The sequence below is a fragment of the Felis catus genome, chromosome E2, assembly GCF_018350175.1.
Source record: "Felis catus isolate Fca126 chromosome E2, F.catus_Fca126_mat1.0, whole genome shotgun sequence".
NCBI classification, from domain to species: domain Eukaryota; kingdom Metazoa; phylum Chordata; class Mammalia; order Carnivora; family Felidae; genus Felis; species Felis catus.
Window position 1 is genome coordinate 17934945 of NC_058382.1, and position 11851 is coordinate 17946795.

The 11851-nt window shown below is 55.4% G+C and overlaps 1 protein-coding gene across 2 annotated transcripts; it reads left to right on the forward strand.

Annotated features, from left to right (window-relative positions):
- Positions 1 to 1595: 1595 nt before the first annotated feature.
- On the forward strand, positions 1596 to 5945 carry SBSN (suprabasin). 2 transcript variants are annotated; one of them, XM_006941404.3, is made up of 5 exons: positions 1596 to 2021; positions 3210 to 3455; positions 4713 to 4778; positions 4874 to 4918; positions 5767 to 5945. In XM_006941404.3, the coding sequence occupies exons 1-5, from the start codon at positions 1647 to 1649 to the stop codon at positions 5788 to 5790; spliced, it is 756 nt and encodes a 251-aa protein (XP_006941466.1). In that variant the 5' UTR covers positions 1596 to 1646; the 3' UTR covers positions 5791 to 5945. The 2 variants fall into 2 exon arrangements, with proteins under 2 accessions (XP_006941466.1, XP_044902778.1); XM_045046843.1 differs by having other exon boundaries at positions 1597 to 3455.
- Positions 5946 to 11851: the final 5906 nt, after the last annotated feature.

Below are 11851 nucleotides of genomic sequence, written 5' to 3' on the forward strand. Positions count from 1 at the left end.
GACCGACCGGCCACCACCCGCCCTTCCTTCTGGTGACCTTTGTCATGCCCAGGCTAGACTCCCGGCTGTTCCCCTCCGACCCCTGCCACCATGTGAGCGCTTGGGGCTTTAGGCTGGGACCGAGGAGGCCCCAGGGGGGAGGAGGGAAGGAAGGATGAGCCCCTGGCCTCCAGCCCAGGTTCTAGCTGACACTCTCTGGCTGCCCCCGGTCTTCGGCCCCTCCCCGTGGCTGCCTCAACCGGCTTTTCAGGAGACACTGCGTCCTGTCCCAACGCATGGCAATCAGTCCTCTGCCCTTGCCCAAGGCCTAGGAAGCAGGAGCCAAGGTTCTGTTATGAGAATGTGTCCTGGCTCCAAAGTCTGTAACCCTCCCCAAGGGGCCCTATGCTGCTCTGGGGACCCAGGCACCCCTCTCTCCAGCACCCTCTGAGACTCAGGCTCCCTTAGCAAGCATACTATGTGTACTTACATCACATACTTTTGGGGAGTGCTTCTTTTAATCCATCCACTTGTTTAGCCTGGAAATATTAACTGAACCCCAGGCAATGTTCTAAAAATTGAGGATGTAGCAGTGACCAACACAAAAGCCCTGTCCTCTGGAAGTTTACAATCTGATAGGTGATGCAGACAATATAGAAGATAATTTTGGGTCATGGTAAATACTTATAAAAATAAAAACAAAAGGATGATATCATCCAATATAACTGAGAGACAGCCAGAACTTGGGCTGGAGGCCAGGGGCTCATCCTTCCTTCCCTCCTCCCCCCCGGGGCCTCCTCGGTCCCAGCCTAAAGCCCCAAGCGCTCACATGGTGGCAGGGGTCGGAGGGGAACAGCCGGGAGTCTAGCCTGGGCATGACAAAGGTCACCAGAAGGAAGGGCGGGTGGTGGCCGGTCGGTCTGTGGGAAGGTTCTTGTTTTGTTTTGTTTCGTTTTTTGTTTTTAGAAGGCTACATTTGAGTCAAGAGCAGAATAAGGAAGAACCCACCACGTGAAGATCTGAGTTGTGCGTTGCAGACAGGGAAGACGGCAAGTGCAAAGGCCATGGAGGCAGGAATAAACCTGGTGTGTCTGAGGACCAGGGAGAAGACCCATGGGGCTGGGACGCGGTAAGTGTAGGGCAGGGGGCATCTACTGGAACAGTAAGAGCAAGGTCTGATGACTCCTTCAACTCCCTAAGAGTGCTCTCCTTCCCTTGACTGCACCTCCCATCGCCCCAGACTCTCACTACTGGGGAAACTGGATCCTTCTGTCCCCCAAGAGGAATGAAGAGCCAGGCCTGGGTCGTGAGGATGGGGGTGCTGGAAGGTGGGGTTGGGAGAGAGGAGACCTGGACGGTGGGGGAGGAATGAAAAGAGGGGGTGGTTGGAAGGGAGGCCATCTGGGCTTTGGGGTGGAGGGCCTGAAATGGGCAAGAGGCAAAGATGCCACGTGAGTGTTCTCCATTCATGACTCACCCTCTCTGCCTCCTCCTCTTCATTGCTCAACTCAAAGCTCTCTGGGAAATACCTCCCTGACTGGGGACCAAGTCAGTGCCTCACAGGGTAATTGAGTCATGAGGGGTGGAGAAGAGGGAGGGAGGTAGAGGATAAATAGCAGCTTTGCTTCTCTGGCTCCTCTCTGCATCCTCCCCACCCTGCCAACAACATGCACCTTGCCAGTTTGCTCAGCTCCTGCTCCCTCCTACTGCTCTGGGGGGCCCTTCCTGGATGGGCGGCCAATGATGACCCCATTGAGAAGGTCATTGAAGGAATCAACCGAGGGCTGAGCAATGCAGAGAGAGAGGTGGGCAAGGCCCTGGAAGGCATCAATAATGGAATCACTCATGCTGGAAGGGAAGTGGAGAAAGTTTTTAATGGACTTAGCCACATGGGGAGCCAAGCTGGCAAGGAGCTGGACAAGGGCGTCCAGGGGCTCAACAACGGCTTGGACAAGGTAGCCCATGGGATCAACAATGGCATCGGACAAGCAGGAAAGGAAGCAGAGAAGTTTGTCCATGGGGTCAACAACGCTGCTGGACAGGTTGGGAAGGAGGCAGACAAAGTGATTCAGGGGGTCCATCATGGGGTCAACCAGGCGGGAAGCGAGGCAGGGAGGTTTGGCCAGGGGGTCCACCATACTGCTGGGCAGGCAGGGAATGAGGCGGGGAGGTTTGGCCAGGGGGTCCATCATGGGGTCAACCAGGCTGGGAAGGAGGCAGAGAAGTTTGGTCAGGGGATCCATCATGGGGTCAACCAGGCTGGGAAGGAGGCAGAGAAGTTTGGTCAGGGGATCCATCATGGGGTCAACCAGGCTGGGAAGGAGGCAGAGAAGTTTGGTCAGGGGATCCATCATGGGGTCAACCAGGCTGGGAAGGAGGCAGAGAAGTTTGGTCAGGGGATCCATCATGGGGTCAACCAGGCTGGGAAGGAGGCAGAGAAGTTTGGTCAGGGGATCCATCATGGGGTCAACCAGGCTGGGAAGGAGGCAGAGAAGTTTGGTCAGGGGATCCATCATGGGGTCAACCAGGCTGGGAAGGAGGCAGAGAAGTTTGGTCAGGGGATCCATCATGGGGTCAGCCAGGCTGGGAAGGAGGCAGAGAAGTTTGGTCAGGGGATCCATCATGGGGTCAACCAGGCTGGGAAGGAGGCAGAGAAGTTTGGTCAGGGGATCCATCATGGGGTCAGCCAGGCTGGGAAGGAGGCAGAGAAGTTTGGTCAGGGGATCCATCATGGGGTCAGCCAGGCTGGGAAGGAGGCAGAGAAGTTTGGTCAGGGGATCCATCATGGGGTCAGTCAGGCTGGGAAGGAGGCAGAGAAGTTTGGTCAGGGGATCCATCATGGGGTCAGCCAGGCTGGGAAGGAGGCAGAGAAGTTTGGTCAGGGGGTGCACCATGGGGTTAGCCAGGCTGGGAAGGAGGCAGAGAAGTTTGGTCACGATGTTCATTATGCTGCAGGGCAGGCTGGGGGAGAGGGAGACAAAATAGTCCAAGGGGTCCATCCTGGAGTCAACCAGGCTGGGAAGGAGGTGGAGCAGTTTGGCCAGGGAGTCCACAATGGGGCTAATGAGGCCTGGAAGGAGGCAGAGAGGTTTGGCCAGGAGGCCAACTATGCTGCAGGACAGGGTGGGAAAGAGGGAGAGAAAGTGGTCCCAGGGGTCCACCAGGGAGTCAACCAGGCTGGGAAGGAGGTGGAGCACTTTGGCCAGGGCGTTCACCATGCCGTTGAACAGGCCGGAAAGGAGGCAGACAGAGTGGTCCAAGGGGTCCACGATGGGGTCAACCAGGCCGGGAAGGAGGCAGAGAAATTTGGTCAAGGGGTCAACCACGCTGCCGGCCAGGCTGGAAAGGAAGCGGAGAAACTTGGCCAAGGTGTCCACCATGCTGCTGGCCAGGCCGGGAAGGAGGTGGACAGGTTGCAGCAGAATGTTCATAATGGGGTCAACCAAGCCGGCAAGGAGGCCAACAAGCTGCTGAATGTAGGTGAACAGGGGTGGGGAACTGGGGAGAAGGGGCTGGGGGGAGGGAAAGTTAAACCCTTGGGACATTTGGGTAGTCCATGTAGCCTGGGTTCGGTGAAAGAAGCTTGGGCAGCTCCATGGCCACGCTCCCTCTCTGGGCTCAGCTGGTCAGATGGATCAAACCACCTCATGGCAAAGCCCTGTATCAGACAGCGTGAAAGGGGCCCAGCCCCACCTTCAGGGAGCTGCCCTCCCAGTTGAGGAGGTGTAAAGAGAGGCACACGAAGCCCCTCCTGGGGAACAGGAAGTGGTTACTGGGCCAAGGTCTGTGGCAGTGCAAACAGAGTGAGTGTTGAGAAAACCCAGAGCATCAGAGGAAGCATGGGGAATGGCTTCTGGAGACAAGCCCTTTTCTGCCTCATTTTCATAACAAGCCTCTGAGGTAGGCAGGGTGAGGGTGCGGACTCCCTGATTCTCAGATAAGGAAATGGAAGCTCACTGAGGTTTTCAGGGGACTTGCCAAGGTCCTGTGGCTAGCACTCAGCAGAACGGGCACCAAGGAGGGGGCATGGGGACCAGAAGGCTGACCCCTGCCTGCCTCAATTCCCCACGCTCCAATCTCCGCGAAGAATCTTTAGGACACCATCTTGAGGACTGGCCCAGACCTCGACCTTGAAGCCGACAGCCACATCGGCTGCCAGGCAGGGACCCAGGGGTGGGTGGGGAGGAAGGGACTCTGCAGAAAGTATACGGGGTGGAGGGGTGGGCTCTGGGTCAGACAGCAGTCTTCGTTGGGAGGAGGTCAGGAGGGGGAGGTTTGTTGTGGGATTCAAGGCTGACCACAGCAGCAGAGGCGCTGCTGAGTATCTGGGGATAAAATTAGGACAGGGATCAACCCAAGTTAGGGATCAGGTCAGAGGGGGTAGAGCCGAGGTCGGGCTGAGGTCGCACTAGGATCTGTGTGGGTTCTCTGGGTTCCCTTTCCAGTCAGGGCCTTCTCAGCAACAGGGCATTGCGTTAAGTGAAATAAGAGGGAATTGGGGGAAGACTAGTCAGGAGGGGGCAGACATCCTTCCAGGCTTTTCTTCTCATCTCACAGAATTCCCACAGCAACATGGGCTCTGGGTTTTCCTTCTGGACAGTGAGGGGGCAGGGGGTTAGCCTATGCCTCCCACCCCGGCCCCTGCTACAGGGCAGCAGGTCAGCGGTGGAAGATGAACTTGGAACCCCTCGAGGGCTGACGGGTTATAACGACAGTCTGGGCTTCATCCACAGGGCACTCATCCAGGCGTTTCCACCGGCCAGCACGGAGGGGGCGCAACCACAACATTAACATCTGGAGTAAGTCACCCAAGTAGCACGAGGGAGGGGAGGCCCCGCTAGGGGGGGCGGTGGGGCACGTGCTGGTGACCAACCCTCTTGTCCTTGAATTCCAGGCCTCGGTCAACAAGGCCTTCCTCAACTTTCCAGCTCTGTGGCAGGTGAGTGCCCACGTGGCTTCTCCATTGTGCTCTTGGCCTCTGGAGACATAGTCACATCCCTTCCCACTGCCCGTTCACGGACAATGTCACGGTGGACAGACTCAGCCTTGCAGAGGCCATCCGTTCGACCTGTTTCCCAGCTCTGGCCTTCCCTTCCTTTGCCTGCTCTGTGTCCCTCGCCCCCTCTTCTGGCTGCTTTCCATTCCCGTGGAGGTGGACATGAGCTGGCAAAACAGACTCACGGGGGGCCAGCGGGGGAGGCACTGCCGAAACCCTCCCCTCCCTGTGCCCAACACTTCTCACCAGCTTTCCTCCCTCAACGCACCGTGAGTCCCTCTGCTGCCCAGCCTCTGCTGCCTTACAGCCACATGCCGGTGGGAGGCGGGGGGAGCCTGCCGCTCTGTCCATTGCCTGGCTGATAGGCACCCCCTCGCCCCCCAGTATAAAGGCTCCCGTGGGACCCTGCTCCCTACTCTGGGCCCAAAGCAAAGTCCTAGCTCTTCTCTTTGCAATTAGTACCTGAGCCGCAAGAGACTGGGGCATAGGATGAGGGTGGGAACAGCCCCAAGGCACACCCTTGTTTATTTCTGGGCCGTGGGGGTGGCAGGGGATCCTCTGAGGCAAAACGGACAGGGCCCCTGGGCTCCCACAGAGGCCCCTGCCACCTCTGCCTGGGAGGGCTGGCTCCCTATTCTTCCTGAATCTAGGAGTCTAGAGGACATAAGCAAGTCCGAGGTCAGAGAAGCTAGTGTCAATGTCCCTCTCATTTTCTAGGGGGCTGAGGACAGAGGCCTTGGTCCCCTCAGGGCCGCGTTCCCTGCATTCACTCCCTCTCTCCTCTCTTCCAGAGCGTCATCGCCATCATTCCCTAAACTGATGCACTGGCCTTACTCAGCAGACTGACTTTCCTGTTGTCATACTAGCTGACAGGACCTGGAGGAGCTGGGGGTGGGGGGACAGATTTCCTGAGCCTCGCAAGGGGTCTGTGCTGGGATTTGTGAATAAATACGACGCGCTTTTACTCTCATCATGGTCCGCCGTGCTCCCCGAGGAGGGGTTGGTTGAGGGGAGGGGGGAGGATTCTCTTTTCTCTTCTTGCTACTTTGCTGAAGGAGCTGGGGGGGGGGTGGTGACACACAGCGGGGCTGAGCTGGAGACGTCGTCGGGCTGGTCAGATGCAAGAGGGCACTCAGAGGGAGGAGCCATGCCTCGCTGGCGTGCAGCATCGCGCATGCTCAGCACTGAGAGGAGCATCCGGGCCGAAAAAGCGGGCAGTGGGGGAGGAAGCACGAGGAAGAGAGTGGCGGGAACCTAGTGCAGCCCCAGGGAGTGGCGTCCTCATTGGGAGGTGTGGCCCGGAAGGAATAACAAGGACAACTTGTATTTATTGTGCATTGCTGGGCTCCCTGCTGGGTGCGTGACCTCACTAGGTAAGAGGTTCTGTTATGGCCCCTTTTACTAGAGAAGCACATGGAGGCTCCCGCAGGTTAAGAAACGTGGCCAAGGTCACATAGAAGTGGAGGAGAAACAAGAGCTACAAAGCATGTTCTGAAAATAGTCTTTTCCTGTTTGGCACCCGTGTGTGTCAGGGGGCCGGGTGGGGGGCATCCGTGCAAAGGAGAGAGGGAGGAGTTGCGTGTGGGAGATGCTTGCACGGGGAGGAGGACCAAAGGCTCAGGTGGCAGGCACAACGATGACAGGAGGGCGGGCCTCTTTTACAAGACATGAACGGTGACGCGGAAGGCCTGGCTTTTGGATGTGCGGTAGCAGCTACTGCTTACTAAGCACTTACTAGGTTCCAGTACTGTGTGAAGAGCTAGAACCATTTAAGCCTCTCACAACCCAAAGGCAGAAGTCCTCTTGTGATGCCCATTGTGTGGATGAGGAAACGGAGGCTCAGCGGGGCCAGGGCCTTGGCTGTCTATTGATAGAACCTGACCTTTCCAAATTGCCTGGAAAGTCTCCAGAATGCGCTGGCCTGGGTGCTGGGACACCTGCGCTCCTCTTAGATCAGATGCCTGCGGGCAGCTTCCTTTCCTTCCAGGGGCCAGAATTTCCTTCTATAAGAAGAGGGGCGGGGCATCTGCAGGGGAGGACTGCAAACATGGCTTCCAGCTCCAAAATTCCATCACTTGTGGGGCCAAAAATTAGAGACAAAAATTGCCCTTGGGGAATTTACAGGCTTCCTGGGGATACAAGGCATATAAACAGAATATGAAAACAAATACAAAGCAATGCCTCGGTGAGAACTAAACGCCACACCAGGAGGGGCGGGGCCTGCATGGTGACCTTCCTGACCCTTCTGGTTAACTGCATTTTTCCGGATTTGCAGAATACCATCATTTTTATCACATAGGGTCCTTCCCTTCCCCGGCGATATTTTGATTTGAAAATATTTCAAATGTAAAGTTTTTTTTTTTTTTTTTTTTTTTTTTGAGTGAGAGAGTGTGAGCTGGGGAGAGCGGCAGAGGGAGAGAGAAAGAGAATGTTAAAAAAAAATTTTTTTTTTAATGTTTATTATTTATTTTAGAGAGAGAGACAGAATGTGAGCCAGGAGGGGCAGAGAGAGAGGGAGACACAGAATCCGAAGCAGGTTCCAGGCTCTGAGCTGCCAGCACAGAGCCTGATGCAGGGCTGGAACTCACAAACTGTGAGATCATGACCTGAGCCAAAGTCGGATGCCCAACTGACTAAACCACCCAGGCGCACGCGCGCGCGCACACACGCACAGAGGATCTTAAACAGTCTTCATGCTCAGCTGGGGCCTGATGTGGGGCTTGTTGCCATGACCCTGGGATCATGGCCTGAGGCAAAATCAAGTCTGATGCTCAACCAACTGAGCCACCCAGGTGCCCCCAAGATGAAAGGATTTTATAGTGAATACCTGTGTACGTGCCTGGCCAGCTCGGTTGGTGGAGCATGCGACTCTTGATTTCGGGGTTGTGAGTTCAGGCCCCCCACACCGGGTGTGGAGCCTACTTAAAATAGTTTTAAAAAAGCATAAATTCGTTTTACTCTGATTGCTTTCTGACACATCCATCTGTCACATATCTATCCATCTGGCCACACATCAATGCGATTTTTTTAAATGTTTCTTTTTGAGAGACAGAGCGCAAGTGAGCAGAGGAGGGTCAGAGAGAGAGGGGGACAGAGGACCTGAAGCGGGGTCCGTGCTGACAGCAGAGAGCCCGATGTGAGACTCAAACTCACGAACAGAGAAGCGTGCGTTCATATGACGCATCTACTGAGGGTCTACTCCGTGCTGGAGCGCGTTTCATACACACTGGAGGAGTCCCTTCTGGAAAGGGCATATTCAAGGGCATCATTCTTTCCTAAAGGCAAAGCTTTCAGTGCTCTTATTTGCATGGGTCCTGAAGGTGCCAGGGATATGGGATAATCATGTGCGTGGGGAGTGTCAATCCCCAGAGGCTTCTGGGAAACAAGGGCTTCTCAGGTTTCGAAGAGGCATGGCTCACCTCGGCCTCGGCTTCGGGGCCTGGCGTGCCGTTCCCTTGCTGGGAATATTCTCTGTGGCCCTCCCGTCCCCTGCGTTGGCTCCTCCTTACCCTTCAGGTCTCAGCTACCTCGGCCACACAAGCCACCTTTGTTAACGCTCTCTCGTGGCTCACCGATCTCCTCTTCATAGTGCTTGTGTAACCACAGTGTGTAATTACATGTCTACTCGTCTGACGTCCGTTCCCCCCAGACTGACATGTTCGAGAGGAGAGGTGGAGCCCGGGCACCAGTGGCCGGCATCTGGTAGGGGGGAGGCCACTGCCTCGAGCAGACTGGGTTTCCCTCTCGGCCATGGAATAAGTGGGGGCCGGAACGAGGCGCCTGAGACAGGCAGGTGGAGGCAGGCTAGGGGGTGAGGAGAGGAGGGGCCGGTTTCTGCAGACGGGGAAGAACAGGGAGGGGAGCTTGGGCGGGACCCTCACAGCCCTCTTTCACTGGGTGCTGACTCCGGCTGTGCCGAGCGCTCACCCACATGATTCATCCCGTGCTCGCCAGCGGCCACGTGAGGCAGGTACCGTGATGGTCCCCCTCCCGGACCGAGGCCACCCAGCTGGTAAGTGGCAGTGGCCCGGCTCCTAGTCAAGAGCGTCTCCTTGCTGGTGGTCGCTGCTCGCCAGGTGGCCTGCTTCCCCGGGGACCCTTGGGGAGGAGGAGGGGACTACTTCAAAATAAGTCCTTTTAAAAATTAAGTTTCTTTCTTTTTTTAAATTTCTTTTTCTTTTCTCTTTTTTTTTTTTAAGTTTATTTATTTTGAGGGGAAGAGAGTGCAAGCATGGGAGGGGCAGGGAGAGAGAGAGAGAGAGAGAGAGAGGGAGAGAGAGAATCCCAAGCGGGCTCCACAATGTCAGCTCAGAGCTCTACCTGGGGCTCAATCCTTGAACCGTGAGATCATGACCTGGGCTGAAATCAGGAGCTAGACGCTTTTTTTTTGAGAGGGCACAAGTGACTGAGGGGCAGGGGGACTGGAGAGAGAGAGACTCCCACGAGGGGCAGAGAGAGAGAGAGGGAGAGAGAGAAGTGGGGCTCACCCAAAGTGGGGCGCGAGCTCCCCTGATGTGGGACTTGCACTCACCAACCGTGAGATCGTGATCTGAGCTGAAGTCAGATACTTAACGACCGAGCCACCCAGACACGCCTCTTTTTTTTAGAGAGAGAAAGGGAGAGAGCGTGTGAGCAGAGGAGAGGGGTAGAGGGAGAGAGAGAATGAGAATCTTCAGCAGGCTTCACGCTCAGTGCAGACCCCAACGTGGGGCTCGATCCCACGACCCTGGGACCATGACCTGAGAAATTAAGACCCATGAAATTCATGAAATTTATGACCCATGAAATTAAGAGTGGGACACTCAGCCGACTGAGCCACCTAGATGCGCCTAAAATTAAGTGTCTGCTTTGGGCCATTTCAGGAGGTGCGTGTGTGCCTGTGTATGTGTCTCAAAGTTAAACTGTCAAGAGAATATGCCAACATCAACATGCCCCACGCTAGCAAGAACACGTATTGCATTCACCTCACCCTCACGTTCCCGCCTCTTCCAGACACGGAAACCGCTGCACAGGTGGGTGAAGATCACGGCTAATAAGGCACGGACTTAGGATTTGCAGCTAGTCTCCAGGATAGGGGCTGTGCACAGGCGAGCCAGTCAGATGCCAGTCTGAGGCCCAGGACACCACAGACACGCCACCCAGACCCAGGGCTTCATCTCCTCTTTCTACTGGAGTCCAGCTTCCGTCCTTCCCCCCCCCCCCCCGCAGTCTCCTTCCTGGTCTCTGTCCCCACATCCTGCCCCCTGTCCCCCAGAGGGACCCCGTTAACACCGAGTCAGACCCCAGCCTTCCTCAGTCAAGACCCTCCGCTGTTTCTACCTCATTCAGAGTCAAAGTCCTCACAATGGTCCACGAATCCTCACTATCCGGGCTGGTTTCTCTTTGACTTCAACGCTTCCCATTTCCCCCTTGCTCTAGCCACAAGGGTCCTCAAATGGAGTAAGCAGGCTCCTGCCTCAGGGCCTTTGCACTGCTGTCTCTCTGCTTGGGATACTCTAGTCCCAGACATCCTCATGGCTCGCTCTCTCACTTCCTTTGGGTGTCAGCTCATAGGTCACATCTCTCAGAGCCTTTCCTGAAATGCTCCCTCTGTCTTCTCTAGTCCCTCACCCCACCGTATTCTCCTCCACTGGTGCTCACCACCCGATGTGTTTATTGTCCCACCTCCTCACAACGAATGGGAGCTCCCTGAGGAGACAGATTTGGATGATCTCCTTCCACCCTGAATCCCCCGCGCCCAGAACAGCTGTAACACACAGTAGGTACTCAATAAGGACTCAGTGAATGAATGAAGTAGTGACTTAGAGAGGACCCGCAATCGGAAGGTCCTGGACGTGAGGTCGGGAGTGTCGGATTTGCGGATGTGATGAGGTACCAGAGCAAAGGAGGCTTGGTGACGTAGGAGAAAAAGCCGTTTGGAGTCAGACAGACCTGGGTCGAGTTCGGACAGCCCCATTTTGCCATGATCCTTTCTCAAATACGCTATTAGGGGTGTGTTTACCAGCCCTGGGCCTCAGTTACCACACCTGCAAAATGGGAATAATGCCCATCCCCCACGGTGGTGATAAGACGTAAGTGAGATTGTGCGCGTGGAGGCCCTTGGGTTTCCGTTTGGTTCACAACAGGTTCTTTCATCAATATGCCTTCAGACGGTGTCAGGCGGCTTCTCTGGCCCAGAGATGTCTGAAGGTAGTTTTCCCCAGCAGGTAGAACATGGGACTGCATGGGAGAAATTTAGGTGGTTCACGAACATGGCTTTGAATAAGTCTGAACCGCACAGTGAGAGACGTACCCTTTTCTCACTTTTCTCCGAAGCTTCCTGATTATGTTAAAGAGGAAGGCTCAATTTCTGTGCTGGCGTTCCTTGCTTGACCTCCCTCATACTTGCTAATCTCCTCTTTTATTTTTTTTTTTAATGTTTATTTATTTATTTTTGAGAGAGAGAGAGAGAAAGCAGGGGAGGGGCAGAGAGAGAGAGAGAGAGAGAGGAGGGGGGGGGCATCCCAAACAGGCTCCATGCTGTTAGCGCAGAGCCTGATGCAGGGCTGAACCGTGAGATCATGACCCGAGTGGAGATCGAGTTGGGCGCTTAACCGACTGAGCCGCCCTGGTGCCCCGCTAATCTCCTTTCTTAACAAAGGACGTACAGGAGTTCAGCCAGCTACAATGTAACACCACTGTTCGCTTCTCACCCTGTTTTCTGGTACTATCTGTCTATGGGTAAGCGATCCTGTCTTTCCTCCTGCAGAAGCGACATATAATACACTTAAGAAAGTAAGCTGGCTTAAGGAAAAATATCAGCAATAGAGCTAGGATGGAGGGCGGATACATACCACTGCGAGGGTGGCGTCCCAGGAGGGAAGTGTGGGAGGGAGT